Below are 22,802 nucleotides of genomic sequence, written 5' to 3' on the forward strand. Positions count from 1 at the left end.
AAAAGCAAAAATATAGCAATGGAAGAAAATAGGTTTAAGTGGCTTAAGTAAACAAAAAATTTTAACCTACAATATTAACACACTTTACATTTTTTAAAGAAACGGGCAGAAGGGCAACAATCAAATAAAATTTGACTAAAGACAAAAATTAATTAGATCCATTATTGATATATCCATATCTTCGTTTTTATACAATTAATAAGTCATATCAGTGTATCTACTGCATAGCACCTGTTTTTGTTTCATGATTGATTATTTCAATGTGTTAACATCCAGTAAATATCAGATTAAAGTGGGTAACAGATAATCAATCAAAGAGTTTCCTGATTTTAACATAAATGTACAAAGCATGAATATACTATAGGTTGAACGACTGAATCTGAGGTTTTTACTTTCAACAGCTATTGTGTGCACATTGTTTAATCAGTCAACAATGTGACTAATGGACTATTGTTACTAACTTTTTTGCTTTTAACATTATTTGCTCTGACTTCTGTGTTTTTTAATTTTTCAACTGAAAATATAATTGGCCATTAAACTTCTTGATTTTAAACAAAAATCTGAAAAAATGTATTAAAAGAAAAAAAGAGTCATATTTAGAAATATTTCAGTAAAAAATGAAGGTGTCTTATTTCTGTAATCTAAATTCTTTTGCTAACCTATAGTTTAGATCAATTTATAAATACTGTATTTGGAGTTTTAGGCTACTTGTCAATTTTTTCATGGAATATATGTTATCCATGTAGCTTATAAGGCAACGTTGAAGCTTTAATTTTTTTCTCCATTAAGCAAGCATGCTTACACCTAATTGTTTTTTTTCCATAAGCATATGCCACCCTTTTGAATTTTCACTTGGTTATAAAAAATATGTTTATTATTTCTAGACATACGTAAGGCGTTGCTTGCATCTTGTTTTCCTCTCACACATAGATGGCTTTTAGTAGACTGACCATAGCACATTTTACCAAATTTATTATTATTATTCCGAATATTTAAGCAGGATATAACACTTCAGTGTTGGGAACACTGGTATTAATGTGGGTCCTGTGTTCTGAATGTATACATTAAGTATACTCTGTCATTGACTACCCAATTTTCTCACATGGCATTGATTGACCCGTAGCTGTGATAAAGACACTTGCTTATCATGCCTGCGCTTTGAATTGAACTACAGCCATTGTGATTACGAAGTAAACTCCATAATTACATGGCATCAGGCTATTTTTTTCTTTCTGTCATTTTACTATCATAATTCCTTTTTTTTTTCTGCCAAGATCAAATTCTAAGTACTGTCTAGTGAATTTAAGAATCCCTCAATTTGATTTTGCGTCTACTTTTCATATGAATTTAAAATGAATTTTAGAACCATTTATAAAAAGTTAGTTAACTGGGCTTGTGGTATAGACTTTGGTTTTATAAGCTTTCCAAATACAATGCAAAAATTACCTACTAGGTTTTTTTTGCTATTCCGTTAGTAAATAAAAAGCTCATGTCAGTATACATTACTTGTTGTCCAACGAAAGTTTTTTTGTGAATAAAACAAATTACTTTCTTTTTAATTTTACCTATTTTATCATAATAGTCCCAACAAATGCGCATAAAATCTGTTTTCTTTAGTAAATAGTTAAGCATAACAGCGCAATAGAAGATGTTAGCTTACTTTCAAAGTCAGAGTGATATTCATTTCAGTGGAAACAGATGACCTGTACATTAAAATGCTTTGGATGCTTTGTATCTGTCCGGTATAATTGAAACTAATGATCTAAATATTTTCTAATAAGTTCACTTCATTATATGATGACTTGTATCTATGAAAAATGTGTTGTACATATTAATTTGCCACTCCAAAAGAACTAAAAAAAAAATACAAAAAAAAGTTTATTGTCAGACTAAAAAAAAATTATCATGCACCATATTGTTCTGGTATAAACTTTTCTTGTATAAAAGACTGACACTGATACCCGTTATAGCAAAACGATAAAAGAAAATAATTTCTTTTTGTTTGTATGTAATTGAAAGTTTTTATCATCAATATAGTATTTTGTTTTTGTTTTAGGTATATATGGAGAATTTGCTGCTACAGCTGATATTGGCTGCACAGCTGTTGCTGTTGATCAATCAAACGAAACATGGTTCTGTTCTACACCAACTGGTATTTATTCCCATCCAATGGTCCATTCGTTGAGTGTTTCATTATGGAAATATCACTCTAATATGACATGCAATGTCATGAAACATTTGATGGGATATTTACTTTGCATTAGCATGGATAATTATTTGCTTATTTGGGTGTCAGAAAGTTGGTTAAAATTAAGGAATCCAGAGGCATTGGATGTTGGTTTATATCTTGATGAAGGTTACTTGATCTTTGTAAGAAAGGTTGACAAGCAATGCAGAAAATTTCACTTTGAAGGTGATTGTTTCATTGTTTTTTATTGTTTTTCTCAACAGTGACATAATGTCCACATTATCCGAATTATGTAAAAATTTATGGCACCTACAATCAGGGATCAAAAAATTGGCACCATAGTAGGATTTTTTAAATAATTTTAGAAGTTGACAAAAACCATCAATTTGCAAAAAGTCTAAAGCCAGCAGGCAGCAGAAGTGCAACTTTTGTATATATGTAGGCAGCATACTACACAGGATATAAAATGTGCTAGTTGCACTTTTTCACATGTCATAGAATAACCCATGCCAGGTGTCACAAATTGTTAAAGTATAAAAAATTGCGCCATGTGGGTTCTAGCAACAATTGACAAAAGTTTAGATTTAACCAAATAACCTATGATTCGAAATCTGCTGTGGAGATTGGCAAATGAACTTTGATAAGTTGAAATTGTGTAATTCTAGTATAGAACTAGCCAAGATTGCTCATGTGCCAACATTTTTTGTCAACGATGATTACAAAAATTAATAAAAAAATTAAGCAGCTATCTTCTCTTTATGTAAAATGTTAAAATTGAATATGATCACCAAAAAAGAAAACTATTCTAATTGTGTTACATTATTGGGTAGGGCCAATTGGTAGAACCGAGTATATGCTAGCAAATCTTATTGTTGAAAATTAGGTTAATTCTCTCTCTCTCTCTTTTTAATATGTTTATATATTATAGATACCTTGAACTGTGTACTCAACCAGTCGTCTTCTCTATGTCCACTTACTGCGGAGAACATCGAAAGCAATTGTTTATCACTTGAAAAAAGTGGAGAAAAACTGTATATGTTAAAAACCGACTATTTAATTTATAGTAGACCTAGTACACCAAGTCTTTCTAACTTTTATTGCCGCGAAAAATTTGCTGTGAATAATCATATTATATGGTGTACCTATCTTAAACAGATTTTTAGAAGAAGTTCCGGGATTTGGATACCTGAAATGGAACACTTATGCGACGACTTTATTGTCACCGTGAATTATATTTTGTGTGTAAATGATGGTCGTTTATACATAAAATACAGAGAATTTTCAACAGGTGCGTTATCGTATAGTGATTTAGTTTTTTAACAGCTCGTTGATACTTGAGATAAATAAATTGATATTGTTGTAACTTACTTGTTTTTGTATTTGGTTTAAAGTAAAGGACGACGACAGGCTTTTTTTGTGTTTGTTTTTCTCTTTGATTGGTTTAACTTGTAGGGTTTTTGAAGATAAGCAGGTGTTTCCTGACAAGGTTCTTTTGAGTCTAAAATATTTATTTGCTTTTCCAAGTAGTTGAACTAAACACTAAAATGGTTGCCGTACACAGTTTTAACATAAATAACAGCATCTCTTTTTCGTGATGACATTAATGTGACAAAAATTAGGTCTTTGTTGACATAAAGTTTATCTGTATTTTATCATAACAACAATTGATCTTTTATTCTATTATACTTGGCCTATCTCACACGTCTTTATTGACTAATTTACACGGGATTATTGCAAAAAGTTACAAAGTAATTGGAATTAAACAAATATATTGAATATGTAATGAACTGGTTTTCCTACTTGATATTAAAAAGAGATTTCCCTTTCTTTTTTTTGCTTCGTGCTATTTTGCTAATCTAAAATTTTTAATATGTATGCATGTCCTCATCTAGCAGACTTAGTAGCAGTAAGATATTTATCTTTAGATACAATTACTTTTGATAATACGATTTCAAGAAATGGATACGTAGCTACTGGAACTTGTTCTCGATCTCCAGATGCCACATCAGCATGTTCAGATGCTGAATTATCTAAAATTGCAGGTATTGTAACGAGCTACTCATGTTAATATATTTTTTGGTACTGTGACTTTTAAGTTACACGCCTTTGACCTATAACATCCCTTATCACATATCCAAAACACAAAACACAACAAGTGGATAATTTTAGATGTCTGATATTTAAAAGCTAACATTATCCAATAACACCGCTTGCCCGTTATTTGAGTGACTTTTTAACGCTGTGCTATCAACATTAATAATAAGCAAGGACATCAGGTGAAAACAAATGTGAAAAGCAATGAAATATTATTGCTCAACGCTCCATTGTCTGTTTATGTCTTATTTTCATATTTCTTTATAAAAAGAATATAAACATTTAACATTAAGAAAAACAGAGAACAAGAATTTGAAAATAACGGCAAGTAAGACATGAATGGCTTTACCAGTTTAAATTGAAAATATTAGAAACTTTGATGTATGATTAAACATATATTTAGTGCAGTTAGATGTGACGTTGGGATTGTCTAGTTTCACTTTCATTGCACTCTTCATTGTCAAATATTACAAGCTTGACTGAATAATTTATTAGAGCTTGCTAAATATATTTTTGTTATAGGGGTTGAACCTGTGTATTTTTATGCATCAATCATCACAAGCTATAATGGTGCCAAAGGGTTTTGTTTAAAACTTGGAGCAGAATCTGTGAGTGTACATAATGATGAAGTAATGCAGGAAATTTCAAATTTACCTTCAACGAGCCCAAAAGGTGTATATTTGTCATTTTATGGTGCGTGGGAGGATGGAACCCCAAGCGATTATTTCCCATATTATCATGAGAAACCAAATTGTAAAAACATGCATTGCCGGTATTATTATGCTAACTATCCTCACTATGATTCCAAGTGGTTTTGTGATGATTGTAGACAGAATTTTGCAAGAGTTTGCAAAAGTAAGTTTTGATTTGAGAATTAAGAGTTTAAGTTTGTTGATTTTTATATTAACAGCTTAGTTTTACTTCATGTTAAATTAACTCTATTAGACTGCTTCTATATGAAAAAAGGTGATATAAACTGGAACTTTTTTCCTAATTAGTTGGTGGATACCTGTTGCAAATGTCATTTCAAGCATCCGTTGCAAAATACGCCAATGGAACCGAATGTGTCGCCATGCCTTATTTACCTGAAATGCCATTAGCAATAGCAACAACTGATAATCCTTTGAGAGAGCACACCGTGCTTCAATTTGATCTAAAAAAATTTCCAAAACAGGCGTTGATATCAAAAGCATACCTTTCTTATGTTGGACAGGGTACATCTAATGTGGTAGAGTTTGAAGCTTACATTGGTATATTAAACAGGTCTAGCTCAGACTGTCCAAGTTCTGACTTTATCCACAATGATTTGGCCTATGTAGCTCCAGTCTTATGGAAGATAGAACCTCACGGTCATAATCATTTAAAACAATCCTCAGATATTTCAAACCTTCTACAATATTATGTTAACACAATGCCCAAATTATACCCAGCCAAGAATATTCCACTTGTTGTGTACTGGAGTAACGCTCAAGGCACCAATTCCAGATGGATTAGGAAGTTGTCGCTGTTTGTATTTTATCTTCACAGGGAAGCAGGTTAGTAAATATGCAGTCTTTTAAAATGATAAAAACGCAATAAGACTTGCATCCATGCATTCAATATGACAACAGATACTTTTATATTTAATCTTGGCACCCAATGCGTTTTTACTCTCAAGAACACAAAGTTTACTTCACCGAAACAGGTTAGTTTTTTTATGGATATTTTAATAATACTTTAATGTTTGCTTTTTAGATCACTTCTTGATATTTCCATCCAATTCTATGCAGGTGAAGTTTCCACCTGTTTCTTTTGAGACTGACCTGTATTCAAAAAATTATCAAAGTTTTGGATTTTGGTATCATATGGATGGGTCTGATGTTGGGACGTTGTTTGTTTGGCTTTTTGACGCTGCTGATGTAGAGAATCCACATCTGGCTTTTATTGCACAGGGCAATCAAGGAAGTAAATGGAAAAAAGCTATAATTACAGCTCCTATTGTGAATGTTGAATGGCGTGTGAGTAGAATATAATGTTAAGTTATCTCACAGGACACTTACGATTTACATTTTTGTGCAGATTTTTACTTTGTGGCTAACCAATATTTTTTTGTGGAGATTTAATTGGTGGTTTTCTGTCTTGCTCTAAGTCAACCTTGAAAGTTTTTTGAGTCTAACATGATGTTTTTTTCTTTTTACAAATATATTGAATGAGCTAAGAAGATCACACGTAAAGGAACATACAAATAAAACTTTTAGAATTTATCATGACATAAATTAAAAACATATTTTTCTGCGGTTTATTTAAACAATGGTGTGTAAAGATGAGGTTGCACTTACATATAAATGTTGAAGTCGTGTCTCTTTAAATGTTATGTTCTTACCAATGCAATGGATAAGTTTCACAAAAGTTGTTTCAGAATCTTTTTTTTTTTAAGTTTTAAGGCTTATAGAAGACTAATTTTGTTTATTTTATTTTATTCCAGATCAAGTTTCTGGCGTACAAACGAAATGACTTGTCTCAGGATATTTCTATTGATACAGTGGAGGCATCTCCTTTGAGATTTGAACCTGAAACTACTGAGTACATTCCAACATACAAAATGAATGGTATTTTAAGTTTATTTTTAAATTTTGTGAACACTTATGCTTTTGTTTCAATATTGCTTCTCTATATACCAGTAACAATTATACATAGAGAAGCATCCTAATCATATCCCAGAAAATTACAATGCAATTACCATGTTAATTCTTCTATAAACTTGAATTTTTTCCTTTAGGTGGTTCTTCATACTTACCCCGCCTAAAAGAATATGGATTACCCCAACCCAAGATTTTGTTTCCGTTCACAAAAACGTATGATGGCCATGCTGTATATAATAAAACTTTAACAGGATACAACGAAGCATCATTTGCATGGAGCTCTGATAAGTTTGCATTTCCATATCATGCCTTGAAAGTTACTCGTGCAGCTAATGTGTTACTGGAAGTGTCTGACATTTCTGAAATAGCCGCTGAAGTAACAACAGAGTTTACTGTGGCTTTTAATTTGAGATTTGTTCTGTGGGACACACCAGTAACATTTTGTCAATTTGGCTCAACAGGAAGTAGTGGCATTGAAATTATAATCGAAGGAGACAAGTTAAAAATCAGGTATGCTGTTGCGGTGTGGATCTTTTGCAACTTGTCTTAGTTATTTGTGTATGACAAAGATAATACTTATCCTTGTGTTATCCTGAATAATTCTTAATCACCAATCTGTCTTTTAGTTGCTATATATTTTTTTACTTTTAAAATACTATTGTGTTACTGCTTTAGAAATGGTGGTGATGATGTGTATGAATCTTCGTGGAACTTTGTGAGTGATACATGGACGTATGTCGGAATTATATATGAAAACAAAACACTAGAAGTGTATTATAATAACACGGTGAGATTGTTTTTTTAATATTCCTTTTTTTGCCTTATACATTAAATAGGGCGAATGCAAATGGAAATAGTCAGTTATTTGGTTGTATCGTATGTTAGTTCTACATTATTGATAAAGTATAATAATTTAATTCTTGGTGAAAAAGGGAAAAACAATCACAATTTTTAAGATTCCAAGTTATAATAATGTGTTTTGAATTTTTTTTTAGCTTGATGATGTTAGAGGTGCATTTGATCTAGTTGAATTTCCAACAAGTCTTCATATGTTGCGCGATCCATCAAAGCTCGGAGAAAACGATATGTTTGAAGGGCTTGTATCATGTTTTCAATTTTACAGTGAAGGTATGACAGCAAAGCAATTAGAAGCATTGGAGTTCTGTCCAGACAGAGTAGGTAAGTGACAACAGAAACACTGCGTCTGTAAGGAATTACCTTTTAATCTGAGTGTGCATAGAATAAATCAAAAGAGGAGTTTTGAAATTTTTTGAGAATGTTAAAGCATCGTTTACTTCATACTAACCAGGGAAAAAGGAAGCACGAACTAAGGATGCAGAAACAAATCTAAAACATCTACAAGCAAATTTTATATGTATTTTCTTAACTCTCTCTAAAAAACAAAATACCCCTTACGAAGTTGTTTATACTCCAATATATTGTACTAGTTTTGCCAATTTAATTAATAATTTTTAGATCCAATACTCTGTCCCCGTGAATGTGCCAATCATGGACACTGCAGTCCATTAAAAGCCGAGTGTGAGTGCATCAAAACTGTTGAAAGATATTATAATCGACACAACTGTGAAAATAGTAAGTTTATATTTTTAAGAAAAGATTGTTCACAATAACTGAGTTGATTTTTTTACAATGTTTATGGGATGTTAACATGGAATCTAAAGACATGCAAGGTGATGAGTAAAATCTTAAAATGAATGTTTCTGTTCGTGAAAAGAAAAAAAAAATGGAGAAGTTTTATTTCAGTAAACAAAAAATGTTTGCATTCCCTATCCTTTTAGCATATTACGATTTATATATTAAATAAATGCATTTTATATTATAAATTTTTATTTTTTTAAGGTGTTTCTACCTTCCGTCAAAGTGCGTTGTTGGATCTGAATTTTGATCTACCAAATGAGAAATACAAAAATAGTCATATGGAAAAATCCCCTATAAATTATGGACGATGCAGTGAAAATTCATCAGAAATTTTGACAAACATAACGGAAAGCTCCTGTTTGTTAGATCAAAATGATTGTAACGATGGATTCATCCTTTCGCTTTGGTTATATGTTCAAGAAAATAGAACTTTGGGAGACGTAACCTTTTTTGAACTGGGTGGCTTAAAAATCTCAGCTGACTTTAATTTTGAAGTGCAAAGTGCAAGTAATATTACAGGAAGAATTGAATGGAAATCAGATACAACGAATTGCACTATGTCTTTTTCATTGCCCATGGAAGCTTGGACCTACATGAATATTTGGATGGAGGAGCCTAGTAAAAACTTTAAAATAAAAATGAACGGAAAGGAAGTAGAAGGACAAGGATCGTGCTCAACTATCAATGAGGAGCCCTTGAATGGCATAACTGCATTAGCAATTGGGAACATCTTGAAAGTTTGTGTCGATGAGATAGCTGTTTACAAATTTAAAGATTACACAAAAACCAGTTTGTTAGACTTTTACAATGTCATTACAAAAGATGACAAAGGTTGGTATTTAATTCTTTTTTATATTTTAACTAGTTGACATTGGCTCAAGGTATAAAATCAATGGAAAAGTTAGTAATTTTGGTAATTTTGATGGCGTTAGCTTGTTGAGATACAATTTTTTTTATAAAATTCGTTTAGTCGTTCCTTCTATTATGTAGGGCTTAAAACGCTGATAAAATGTATAGGATAAAATAGTTTCGACAACTGTTAAGCTTGGTTCCCACTGAGCATGTTATCTTGACATCCCACCCCTGACCCCTGAGAAAACACCCCTGAGCATCTCACGTTTTAAGTGTTACGCTTCTTTTGGAATAAAAATTTGGTGGGAACGTTGTTAACACCATTCATTTTTCTCAAACAATAGCATTTTTGTTATTATTATAATATTATAATAATGAACAATTTAAGCCTAACAATTTAAACTTGTCATCAATTGCTAGCTCATATATATATATATATATATATATATATATATATATATATATATATATATATATATATATATATATATATATATATATATATATATATATATATATATATATATATATATATATATATATATATATATATATATATATATATATATATATATATAGATATAGATATAGATATATATATATATATAGATATAGATATATATATATATATATATATAGATATAGATATAGATATATATATATATATAGATATAGATATAGATATAGATATATATATAGATATAGATATAGATATAGATATATATATATATATATATATATATATATATATATATATATATATATATATATATATATATATATATATATATAGAACACCTTAATGTAAAATTGCCTTTTGTTTATCCTTTCTTAGATCCAAAAGTAAAACTACATGCAGTAACTGATGTTGGTACATCTAATGATAAACGGCTTGATCAGGTATGTACTGTAGCTACTTTTGTAACGATCATTTTTGCATTATTGTGTTTTAACAGATAAAACAAATTATTTAAAATATAATCTTTTAGTTTGATCAATATCTTCAAAGTCTGCCAACATTTAAAAACGCAAACTATACAATCGAGATTTCATCTGTTAAGTAAGTAAACCGCTTATATTATAAATTGGCGTATCCTCACTGCACGAAACGGTTGCAGTAAAAAGGTTACGTGTTTACTTAATTTCTGTTTTATGTCAGTGCTTTTTGATGTATTGTACCCTATAAAAAGGGAATACTATTGTTATTGAAGGTTCATCATTTCTTGAACACGTTTAGTTAGCGACTTTTCGGGAGACCATCCCATCATCGAGAATAATATTTAATCATAAACTATAGAATAAGTTTTCTTATGTATACGTCGTGTTAGGGCTTAAATAACCTAATTTTGTCTGACATTTATGAAAGCTTTTCACAAGAAATTTTGTACTTTTGCACAGGTTTTTAAGCATAATTTTTTCTCAAAATTTTAGAAATAGATAACCATCATACAGTGCATATAAGAAGAAAAAATTAAACAGTTTTAAAGGCGCTATTAACTTTTTAATACAATATATTTTTCCACTTACATTAGTAGACAATTCTGCTAAGCAAAACAACGTTAACATAATTATGTTTCTCATATTTGCTTAACTTTCTTACACTTTTGTTTGTTTTGACAACTCAAGTATGTAGTGGTTGCCAATAGCCGTCCACAAACTGATTTACGATGAATGACTTTTAGCATTTTAAAATATCAATATCTCTCACTGTTCTACTATGTTACACTCTTCATAATCTCCTAGTGCATTTATTTCTCAGAGATCTTGATGCGTATGCCGTTGTTACCGTTAATGGTCTCGTCACGGAGACAATGGAGCAGGAGTTGACAACTTTTTATTCAACCAACTATTTGAATGTTCAATACAACATAACAGGACACACTGCAAATAAAGGTGAGTTGAGTATTCTAAGTAATACAACATTCTGATTCTGGAAAACAAAACCTGAAAATGTCATTAAAATAATGGTAATTTTTTATATTCACGGCCATAGGAGGCAAATTTGTTGTGGGGGAGCTTACATTTTAGTGTCTAAGTATCTCAGCAAGGGCAAATTATGGTTTTGCATTTGGGATTTCGCAACTTTGTTCGTTTCGTAATCACAAGGACCGTGGTTCGGTCCACAACGTGGGCATGTTTAGCAAGTGTCTTTATCACAGTTACATTGACAACAGTGTTTCCAACATTGAATTGCCTATATTCTGTATGAATATGCGTAATAATTATGGAAATCGGTGCAAAGGATTGCTTTAAAAGGGCAAAGAAACTTAAATGATGTTTTTTTAAAAAAAACATTTTTGACATTTTTTATATATTATTTCTTTGTTATTTTATTTCTAAATATTGTTTATCTTTAGGCTACTACAGTTACCAAGCTATTAAAAGCTCAGGTTTGACATTGCTTATTGTGGGGTTAAAAGAGAAAATAGTTTTATTCTCCAGTCTTGTGTTGGTGGTAATTCAGTAATTTAATAAACGCGACTTTCTTTAGGAAATTATTTTGGAACCATTGAATTATTTATTGAGTCGAATATTTTATGGACGGATGAACTTCTGAATGTTAGAAGTGAGGATTATGTCGCTGTAAATGATACATTCATTGAAGTTGTACGTAAAACATATTTAACACTGATCTTCTTGTCATTATTAATTTACGCCTAATGTTCGTTTCCGTGCTAACCATGATAGGGAGGTGATCCATAATAGGTTGGATCTAAACTCAAGTGCCTTCGTCATTACCTCATGCAAGCATCACTGTGAAATCTTTACATCTTATTACCCAAATATCTTGCTCCGTGCTACAAATACCTAAAGTTCTTCTTAGACTATCAGAGCTCCTTCTGACTCTCACTCTGGTGTTACACATTCACCTACCCATTTTCATACCATAATTTCAAACATAGGACACAGACATTTGTTCAAAATGGTCCAAAAATAGCAAATATACAATCTACAATAAATCATAAGCCCTAATCAAATTCCAAAAAATATGAAAAATTCCTAAGCAGTATCTTTAACATAAGTAAAAATCTAATAATTTTAAAAAACTCACTTCTTCTGAGTGCTACAGAAAATGCCTATTAAAATATTTTAAAGAAGTTTAACAGTAGATTATCTGCATGAAAAGTTAAAAGTTTTATAAAATACAACATGAAAAACATTAGAAATGAAAGCAGTATTCCAGACATTAATTTATTTTTCAGGCGAGTAAATTTATGGCGAAAACAAATCTGCATTCTTACTTATACGAGTTTGGAAAAGTTCAATTCATGTAAGTTTGTTTTATTTTCTCACAATGTATTTGCAATGTGATTTATATTGTGAACAGGTATGTGTGAATCTTATTGTTGACTGAGCCTTTTGCTACAGCTGTAATATTTCCCTTTTTTATTTAGTGAGTTTAGCAGTGGCTTAGTATCCGCCTTTGTAGATGTAAGTATAGAAAAATACTTCAATCGGTTTCATGTTGACAGCTTACTTGGTGTTCACTTTTTTAATGGTACAAATGGCTTTGTTTTTGAAATTCAAAGAACAAACAAAACAGGACCATGTAAGTTTGAACATACGTTTTTTTATTAAAATGTATTTTTGCAAAGACTGGCATAGTTAGTCTATTTTTTTATCTGCAAATAATTTTGCAAATAATAATGATAATGTCAAGACTGCTACATCTGCATATTGTCTCTTGTTTATACTTCTTTATCTCAAGTTGTCTCACTGGCTTTATTAACACAATAACCAAACGTGATTGATGAAAATTTAGCGAAACAAACTTTGTTGAATTTAAGCAAATTAAATAAATACCAGTTTAAACGAAATGTTGCAACAACCAAATCAATTTTTTTTTAAAATATTTTTTAAATCTTTAATCGAAATTCACTCTTGATCAATGCAAATTTAAGAAATTGCACATTTGAAATATGGGTTATTTTGCACTTATTTAAATAATTAACTGTATTAACTGTATTAGGGATAATTGTCATTTTAGCCAATAGTAAAGTAAACCCATGATAAATACCAGAAGAGCGTAGTTATTATTTTCATAAGTAACCTATTTTATTCTTTAGTCCCACATGCTATAGAATATTCTGCAGCTGTATTTAACGACAACACCATCCAAATCAACATAACAAACCCTGAAATCATAAACAGACGGTATCATAAAGGCTATTTCCTTAGAGCATCTTTGTATTACGTGTATAATGATGAATGGTATCATGATGAAGAAAGAACATTTTACACTGGAAAAAATTCATTTTTGTATTCCCATCTTACGACATATCGGTGGCATCATATTACAGTACATGCGCTAAGTCATGAAGGTTGCAGTCCATCAAGCAATGTTACCATCATTGAGACTCCGCCTTCAGGTACGTAGACTAAATTTATATATTTTTGAGCTTATTTTTGTGCTTTTTTACAGTTTGCGCGATACTTCACTTAGTAAGTTATTAACGGAAAGTTTCAACGTCCTTGGGGATTCTTTTCTAACGATTGGTTTTTCCTCCCCTTCGACTGTAACTTACATTACCGCTAGAGATACTTATAGCATTGCTATAACTTGATTACTTCCCACACAATCCTATTAGCGGTCAGTAAATGGCACCAAATGAGCTGACAAAACTATATTTAAAGTGCACAGGAGTGGGGAATGTAACCCAAAACATTGTAATTACAAACTGAATGCGCTATCACTACACCATCTCCGCCGTTTTCGGGTTGAATTTCATTTTAAGGGTGACCGATAAAGGAGCAAAATTGTATTCGTGACTTTCCAGCATGCGTATTGATAAAAAAAACGTATTTCAACTCGGGGTTGAATTTTTAATATTAAAAATCTCACACTTTAGCAGTTTGACCCTAAGAACACCTGAAGTGAGTTTTACCTGGCACAAAGTAATGAATGAAAATCCATACAATCTTAAAAAACATACTGTGGATCAAAGGGACTTAAACCTGTTCACTTCTTCAGGTCATATGTAAACGGTCTCAAGGCTTCCCAGTAAAATAAATTTTGTTGACATTGTTGTGATTATTTTTATTTTAGTTAACATGAAAGGTCCATCCTTCCACAATGCATATGCTCAAGATAATGGCATAATGCTACAGTGGAATCATTACCCGTGGTGGGAATGGAACGCACCACATTTGTACTCTTATGGTGTTCTATATAAACCGTCGAACGACATTAATGCTGATAACATTTCGACGTATGACTTTGTAAACATCAGCTCTTCTGTTACATCATTTTTGCTGCCAGATCTTGAAATTTATACTGAATATAATCTGTATATTGGTACAACAAACGATATTGGATTTGGCGGGTTGTCCAACATGAGGAGTGTGCGAACCAACCCTGGACGTATGTAGCTTATCAAATTATTAAAATAAATTTTTTTTATTATGGGCTTTCAACTCAACCATAGTCGTACAGTAGATAGAACTTATTTTTAATCTTTAGCACCGGAGGTAGCACCAAACATGACATCAATTCAACTTGTTGACACAACAAGAGTAAGATTTGCGTGGAATCCCTTTCCCAATGATATAGAACTGTACAATGCTCCTTCAATGTCTAACTACGTCATCAAGATTAATCCTATCCATCCTTCGTTAACTTCAGCAGAATGTCAGCACTTCGAAGACTTTACTGGTCCATCAGCTATGTCATATGAATTGCCAACTCATTGTGATCCATGGCACACTTTTAAAGTTTCTATAGCCATACGCAACAGCGCAGGTTATACTGGAGTTGAAAATGTCTACTGCTATACTCTTGGTAGAATGGGTAAGTCAATTTATCCTCGGATTTTTAGATATACTAAGAGCCTACTTGTGCCTAAATAAAATGTTTTGATTTTGGGAATATTATTTAATGCCAACCTTTCCTGCGCGCAATGTTGAAATAAAGGTACAATTTCTTATCGTTGTTTAGCTCCTGGTAAACTACTGGTGTTAAATGCTACCATTGGAAATTCACTACCGGATGACTTAACATCGATTAACATTACTGTTGGAGAAGTGCTGGTAGAGCAGGAAAACACTATAATCACCCACTATGAAGTTAGTTACAAATCATTAGATTGGGAAGATGATTGGAAAGTGGTAAATGTGAGCATTGGACATACGGAAGAGTTTCGAAACTCATTACAAGATGAAAAACAATATAATATGACTTGCCCAGATCTGATTCATAGTAATTCATCGGCAAATATGACAATGCCACATTCGTCACATCGTGTCAATTACACCCTTCCTGCTCTCTATTATGCTAATTATACGATCGTAGCACGAGCCTGTGGCGAAGAAGGCTGTAGTGCGCTTAATATCTCCACACGAATAAGAACAGATGAACATACTCCGTTTTGTCCTCCACCCAATATTACACTATTCAATACAAGTTCAACATCTTTAAAGGTAACATTTGAAGAGATGAGCCATGCTTGTTTGTCTGGTCAGCTACAGTTCTATGGCTTGCTACTTTTTGAAACTGAAGAATATGCCGAATTTAATCTGTTAACATTTGATGCACTGAAAGAACGAGCAATGTATAATGAGACAATGGAAACAGAATTTGAATTCAACAACTTAAATGAATATTGGAAGTACACAGTGGTTGCTTTTGCGCAAAATAATGGTGGTCGAGGAGTCCTGTCAAAACCAGTTAATGCATTCACTGCAGAAGCAGGTATCTTGAAGAAACAATTCCTTCCAATTTTATGAGTTTATGTTGTTATTTGTTATTTTTAATCACTGTTTTTTATTTTTAATAATAGTTTCTTTAAATAAAATAATGTAGGATTCTTAAGGATACTGTAATGGTTCAGACACATTCAGTAAATTCATTCTCAAATGTTCTGTTTTGTTTGAAAATTATTTATTTGATATAAAAGAAAATTGAATAGTTTATAAGACAATATAAACACGATGTTTAATTTTTTTCCAGGTAGCATAACGTCTGAAACTGTCAAATCAGTTTCCAGCGGGTATTCATGGGCGCGTGTGCAAAGTTTTCTTGAGATTCTCCATCGTTGAGAGGAGGTTCGGACGTTTTAGTGAAAAACAAAAATGTAAATTTATGGCTACCTGGAAAAAGAATTAAATTTCAAATTTATATTATCTTACGAACAATTTATTTTGCTTTTCTATTAATTAATCATCCTTTAAAAAACCCCAGAAACACTTTAGAAGCTCACAAAGGATTGTGTCGAAATTCTCTTTTTGCATGTTTTACATCCTTGCTAAAGAAATTACTTAATTATCACGGATGGAGTGTTATAGGAGGGGGACATGGCTTAGCCTCACAATAATCTTTTTCAAAATGATAACATGAAAAACAATATTGTTTTCTTCCACCTTAAAAACAAATCCGTAGAACAGGTTTTATCGAATTTTAATGTGTTTACCGGCAATCTAAAGGTGCTAATTTTCAAAATTTCATGCTTAATTTAACCTTCCCCTCCCCCACCCTTTCTTGTTACTTAAATACAGGTTGGATTTGAGCATTTTCTGTTATTATTTCTTGTTATATAGCTCCTGATGGTGTTCCACAGCATTGCTCGGTTTGGCATTACAACTCATCTGCCATTGTTTTGTCTGTTGGAAAGCCAGAACGATTGCTGATGAATGGATTGATACATTATGAGGTTGTAGTCCGAAACCAGTTTGGTGACGAAATCACTCGCACACTTGAACTGGATGGAGACATTACAACAACAGTGTTTTCAAACTTAACTAAGTTTATGTATCATAACATCTCCATACGTGCTGCAACTGTGAAGGGTCCTGGTCCTGAGTTTATGATATACAACAGAACTTTGGAAGATGGTAATTAAATTTTTAATTTTGTGGGAGATGATATATCTTTTTGTTCTTTATATTGATTGTTTATGTATAAAACTTATTTGATTATATGTTTGTTTATTTATTTGTCGTTTTATCTTCAGTTCCAAGTTTGCCACCAGATAACTTTGCAGTGCACAACGTAACAAATGATACGATTATAATAACATGGACAGACATCCCTCCTCTTTCTGTACATGGCGAACTTCAAACGTATTACGTCAGTGGATGTGGTTTGTTGAGAAATGATACATGGCATTGTGTCAGTAAACATGTTACAAGTTATTCTGCAAAGTTCACTCTTTTCCCTGGTACCATGTACAGATTTACTTTGTCAGGGTGCACAAATGTTGGTTGCGGAGCAGAAACATACCTTGAGCAAAGCTCATTAGAAATGGGTAAGAAATAAATTTAATAGCTGCAGTTGTTGTTAATGTCTCTAAATTTATCTTTCCAGTCAGGAAAGTTATGCTGGCTACTTTTGTAAGAACACGTGAAAAATCAGTCAAGTGAAAAATCAAAAAAGTCAGCCGTTGATAAACTATTAGCAAAGTCAGAAATTTTGATCTTGTAAGGAATTGGAGGAAACGCTGTTATAACATGCTGCATTACAAAAAAAATCAATTTGTACGTTCTTTATTGGAACCAGGAATGAAGCTACTCTAAGGTGCAAAAGTATAAAAATAAAGTAGAGTGCATTGATGTATTTGCTATGCTTTGTTACAGTGCCTTCTGGAACTGCTAATAACATAACTGCTGATGCTATAACAACCAATTCCATTAATATTACTTGGACATCTGTAAAACCAATGGAAAAGCGTGGTGATGTGATATTTTACAACGTATCGCTCATAAACATCCCACACTACTGGCAGTCATCATCAGACATAGATGAATTATTTTTGATACGAAACCAAACTCTTCTCCAAAATGGTGTCATGTCCTTATTATTTGATGACTTGGACAATCACACGTCATATAGAGTGTCAATTACTGCATATACTGCAATTGGAGCTGGTCTAACATCTGAAGAAGTCATATACACTACAAGACAGAACCGTATGTCTCTACTATACATTCATTATCATTTTAATTCAAGATAGAATAGCGGTGTCTACACTGATTAAAGTGATTTTTTATCAGAGTATTTTGTATTATTTTTGGCTTGATGTACTTTTTGTAATCAAGTATCGGAAAATTGCGTATCTTGGAAAGTTTCTGACGTTAATCCCTATGTGAAGATTCTTGCTATTTTTTCAAAATGTTGACAACTGTTTAATATATATGATTTTTTATAGTACCAAGTGCCTATCCGGAAAATGTAACAGCATTTGACACTAGCAGTAGCAGTCTGAACGTGAGTTGGTTACCACTTCATCCAAGCGATCACGAAGGGATTCTTCTTGGTTATAACATCTCCTACAGTGTATCGGAAGGATTTACTGACATCAGAGGTGGAAATACATCTGGGTTTCTACTTTGTATTGGTGGTGATAAAAGCAGCTGTGAATTGACAGGACTGTCTCTTAACACACCTTTTGACATTCTTGTTGCTGGGTATACAATTCGTGGTGTTGGTCCATTGAGTATAATGATTAATGGAACGACAGGAGAGTATGGTAGGTTTTTAAGCTTAAGTAAATAATGTATCCTGTTAGTTTTTAACTGGTATTATGATTGCGAGAATAAAGTAACCAATGTAATATATCTCTTAAAACCCTCATTGTTTTAAAAACTAACCATTAATAATATACATTAGTGCACGAGTGTTCTTATTTGAGCTACATCCGTGCAAGCATATTTTGCCAGGGGATTTAGCACTTTAACCATTCAACCAAAAACGGTTGAAAATTCTCCTAAAAAGTTCTTAATTCTTAATTCTGGCTAAAATATTGTAAAATACACAATTAGGAATTTTACAATCTAAATCCGCTTTATTTTAGTTGATGGGAATTGGACATCTTGGACGCAGTGGGGCTCATGCTCCAAAAGTTGCGGCCTAGGGGCTGAAATGAGGCAAAGATGGTGTGTCGAACCCGAACCAGAATTTGGTGGAAACTATTGTCCAGGTTCAGCTAGAGAGTATCGGGATTGTCACAACTTCACATGCCCTGGTATTTATCTTTTTATTATTGTTAAAATATATTTAAAATGACTAGAAAAGTAGGTCATTGTCAGTAGTTGTGGCGTTGGGGACTATTACAAAAATCGTTGCGTTTTCGTAAAATTTAAAAGTTAACAGAATAATAAAAATATTATTATTTTCCGATTTAGGATAGCGGTTTTTTCGTTTTAGCAAGTTTTACTTTTGTTGTGATGGTGCATATTATTGTATTTTAGTAGCTCCTAGTAGAGGTTATTAGCCTGAATCATTATTAGAATGCAACTATTTTCCTTTCAATTTTACTCAAAGTATTGTTTGTCTGTCATGGTCACTGAGTTTCCTTGGTATAACAATGACAAGATGCAATCTAACCTTACTGATTTCCCTATTTTGTCCCATTTGTACCTACTGCCTTGTGGTCAGACTTCTGATGCAGAATTTAGTCACTGGTAATACACCCCTAGTCTTTCCTTATTGGTAATACACCCCTAGACTTTTCCTTATTGGTAATACACCCCTAGTCTTTTCTTATTGGTAATACACCCCTAGTCTTTCCTTATTGGTAATACACCCCTAGTCTTTCCTTATTGGTAATACACCCCTAGACATTCCCTTATTGCTTTGTTTATAATTATATTTATGTTTGTATTTTTTAGGTTATTATTTGGCTAACCCTGGTGCGAGTTGCACAGAGACTTGCCGATCTTTGGGTAGCGATTTCGATTGTGCGTTGAACATGAATTTTCAAAACAAGACTAGTGTATTTACTTCAGCAATTGAAGTTTCTGATTTCACAAAACTTGTCAACATTAACTGTAATACTTCTGCAGAAACCATTTCTTATCAGACATCTGTTCACCCAAGTTATGATATAAACAATGGGATGTGTATAGGGTATTCGAATATTCCGTTAAAAATTGATTGTGATGCGAAATCAGATGAAGCTACCAGACGTTTGTGTCGATGTCTTGACAACGGTATGCTTCTTTTTACTGATATTGGATTCTGGAGCATTTTAAAGCGTTCAAATTTTGTGGGTTAAGAGATCTTTGATCGAACCCAAGAAATTAAATTAATGTTGCAAAAAATATTTTTTCGCCAAAATTTGATGCGTAGAAAGTTTTGCAGAATGAGCGATTTTAATCTAAAATGGTCAAATTGAATAAACGCCAAATTTATTTGTTTTTATTGTCAAACTAAGTCCGCGCTAAATTAAAATTCTTCTTTTCATTGTCAATTTTATGGGATTCAAAAAACTTAAATCTTATAAAATTTTTAATTATATAGCTGAAGTAAACACAACCTACATTTATCAAATTTCTTGCTACACTTTTTGATATTATTATAATACAAGAACATACAAAAATTTCGGCTGTTTCTGGACTCATGTTCATCCGACTCTGGAATTGTTTGTCATCCCGCACTATGAACCCATAACAAAGCAAGCTATACGAAAATAAATGTGTTTTATATTGCAGTGTATTACATGTCTTCGTAGCATTGTTAAAACATTCATTGTTCTATTTTAGAATCGACTCAGTACACTGAATGGGCTAATTGGGGTATGTGTTCCAAAGAATGCGGAACTGGTGTATATCAAAGATTCCGAGAATGCATTATGGCTAATGGATGTACAGGAACAGACAGAGCTCGAGAAGATTGTAACATAGATCCTTGCCCAGGTAAGTAAGTTTTCACGTAATGCTTTAAACGCCCTCTTCCCCTCGAATAGACATTTCTTCAATACACTCCTCCTCTAATAAACACCCTATTGATTTTCAAAATAATGTGTTCCATTAACAAGGGAAAGAAAATTTAAAATGTTCATGAAATGCCCCCTCTCTTATTTATCTCGTAATAATGTGAGTTTAGAATTACTAAGAATTATTATAGAACAGTTATTTTTACAATAAGATCATTTGAATATCACCTATTTTAACAACTCTGAAAATATTCATCCTCATTGGTACCATATTTCCGAAAAAAAAACACAAAAAAGTGCAAAAAAATAATAAAAATGTCTATTGAGTTCTACTCAGATAATATAGGAAAGCGTATTTTTGTTTTTTGTTTAGTTCACGGTCAATGGAGTCAGTGGAGTGAACTTTCCAACTGTACCAAGTCATGCGGGTTTGGTGATAGACTAAGAACAAGAACTTGTACAGATCCAGCACCAAAATATGGTGGTAAGGATTGTGAAGGGGATGTTGACACTGAAGCATTTGAAGGTTGCAACCCAATGCCTTGTCCAAGTATGAAATATTTTTTGATGTAGTTACCATATTAGGCATGCTTTATTTTATTTACATAGTAATGTTATTGCTGTAAAGTAAGCTTTCGTCTGTAATATTTACTGGAAACTACATTTTGTGGCAATTTTTGCAAACTATAAACTATATATATTGTGTATAGATGTTTTCAACAGAGTTGCCAGGTTTTCATAAATATTGATGGTTATCCATTTGTTGGGATAGGTAGCTTCAATATTCCAATGTTTTTATTACTGATGATATTGTTGACTATTAGGACATGGACAATGGGGTGCATGGCACAATGTTTCAGAATGTAAGCACTCTTGTGGCGATCAAGGATTTAAAATCCAAATGAGATATTGTAATAACCCTTCGCCGCTTTATGGTGGTAATGATTGTGTTGGAAAGAACAACAAAACGTATCCCTGCGAAGGAAACAAACCTTGCATGCGTATGTTTTTGTTTATATAGGTCTTGCACACTAAAAGAAAGTCATACATACCTTTTTTTATAAAGTAGAATTAAGAAATTTAGCTTTAAATTTGCTATTTTATTATCGCCAAGATTTTATGAGAAATTGACTTCAGATTTCATAATCTTTTGAAAATAAAAATATTTAAAAATTTCGGCCTTGTATCTTTTGATCATTCAAGAATAAAGAGAGTATACATTGGAAGGGTGTGGTGTAGTTTATCTGAAATAGCCAAAACCTGTGGTGTAAACTAATGGGTTTCCTCGTTTATTTACGTCGTTTTTATAAGGATTTACACTGCACCATTGTGTTGATTGCGAATTGTCAGATGAACAAACTTCTAAAAAAAAACTTTCACCCTTTAGCTGCCAAGTACTTGTTTAACGTGAGATTCATTGATGAATTATGGGAATACCCAATGTATCGGTTAGCAAACAATAGGTCTGTCAATCTCAGCAGAAGAATCGATAACGAGGTTAGTAGCTTTGTTGTGACTAACAAAATCTTGCACCCGCCCTTTCGCCGCTAATTTGCGTTTTACTTGGCTCTTTTATTCGAATATTAAACCCATGTAGAAACCCTAACGAGGGTCACAAATATGTATGGAATCTCAAGAAACTTCAGAACAAAAAAAACTGATGCGCTTAAGATGGCCGCAGCTGTCAGCGTTTAATTTCCACTGCATTAAAAATGGCGGCGTTTTATGAATTTGTATTGG

The 22,802-nt window shown here is 32.2% G+C and overlaps 1 protein-coding gene across 1 annotated transcript in view; it reads left to right on the forward strand.

Moving 5' to 3' along the window:
- Positions 1-22,802, forward strand: part of LOC130613753 (uncharacterized) — a 53,613-nt gene that overhangs the window by 21,727 nt on the left and 9,084 nt on the right. The window contains exons 16-48 of the mRNA XM_057435090.1: positions 2,057-2,413; positions 3,117-3,476; positions 4,114-4,230; positions 4,805-5,137; positions 5,281-5,817; positions 6,017-6,279; positions 6,747-6,870; positions 7,041-7,413; positions 7,579-7,690; positions 7,899-8,082; positions 8,380-8,496; positions 8,764-9,393; positions 10,250-10,314; positions 10,404-10,474; positions 11,174-11,307; positions 11,772-11,804; positions 11,906-12,021; positions 12,618-12,685; positions 12,810-12,964; positions 13,482-13,784; positions 14,462-14,776; positions 14,876-15,202; positions 15,350-16,102; positions 16,948-17,241; positions 17,361-17,654; positions 17,983-18,315; positions 18,555-18,875; positions 19,200-19,370; positions 20,017-20,337; positions 20,890-21,042; positions 21,436-21,612; positions 21,887-22,063; positions 22,450-22,559. Of these exons, the coding sequence (XP_057291073.1) occupies positions 2,057-2,413; positions 3,117-3,476; positions 4,114-4,230; positions 4,805-5,137; positions 5,281-5,817; positions 6,017-6,279; positions 6,747-6,870; positions 7,041-7,413; positions 7,579-7,690; positions 7,899-8,082; positions 8,380-8,496; positions 8,764-9,393; positions 10,250-10,314; positions 10,404-10,474; positions 11,174-11,307; positions 11,772-11,804; positions 11,906-12,021; positions 12,618-12,685; positions 12,810-12,964; positions 13,482-13,784; positions 14,462-14,776; positions 14,876-15,202; positions 15,350-16,102; positions 16,948-17,241; positions 17,361-17,654; positions 17,983-18,315; positions 18,555-18,875; positions 19,200-19,370; positions 20,017-20,337; positions 20,890-21,042; positions 21,436-21,612; positions 21,887-22,063; positions 22,450-22,559 (8,198 nt within the window). The remainder of the gene's footprint in view (positions 1-2,056; positions 2,414-3,116; positions 3,477-4,113; positions 4,231-4,804; positions 5,138-5,280; positions 5,818-6,016; positions 6,280-6,746; positions 6,871-7,040; positions 7,414-7,578; positions 7,691-7,898; positions 8,083-8,379; positions 8,497-8,763; positions 9,394-10,249; positions 10,315-10,403; positions 10,475-11,173; positions 11,308-11,771; positions 11,805-11,905; positions 12,022-12,617; positions 12,686-12,809; positions 12,965-13,481; positions 13,785-14,461; positions 14,777-14,875; positions 15,203-15,349; positions 16,103-16,947; positions 17,242-17,360; positions 17,655-17,982; positions 18,316-18,554; positions 18,876-19,199; positions 19,371-20,016; positions 20,338-20,889; positions 21,043-21,435; positions 21,613-21,886; positions 22,064-22,449; positions 22,560-22,802) is intronic.

This window comes from Hydractinia symbiolongicarpus, chromosome 11 (assembly GCF_029227915.1).
Source record: "Hydractinia symbiolongicarpus strain clone_291-10 chromosome 11, HSymV2.1, whole genome shotgun sequence".
Taxonomy (NCBI): domain Eukaryota; kingdom Metazoa; phylum Cnidaria; class Hydrozoa; order Anthoathecata; family Hydractiniidae; genus Hydractinia; species Hydractinia symbiolongicarpus.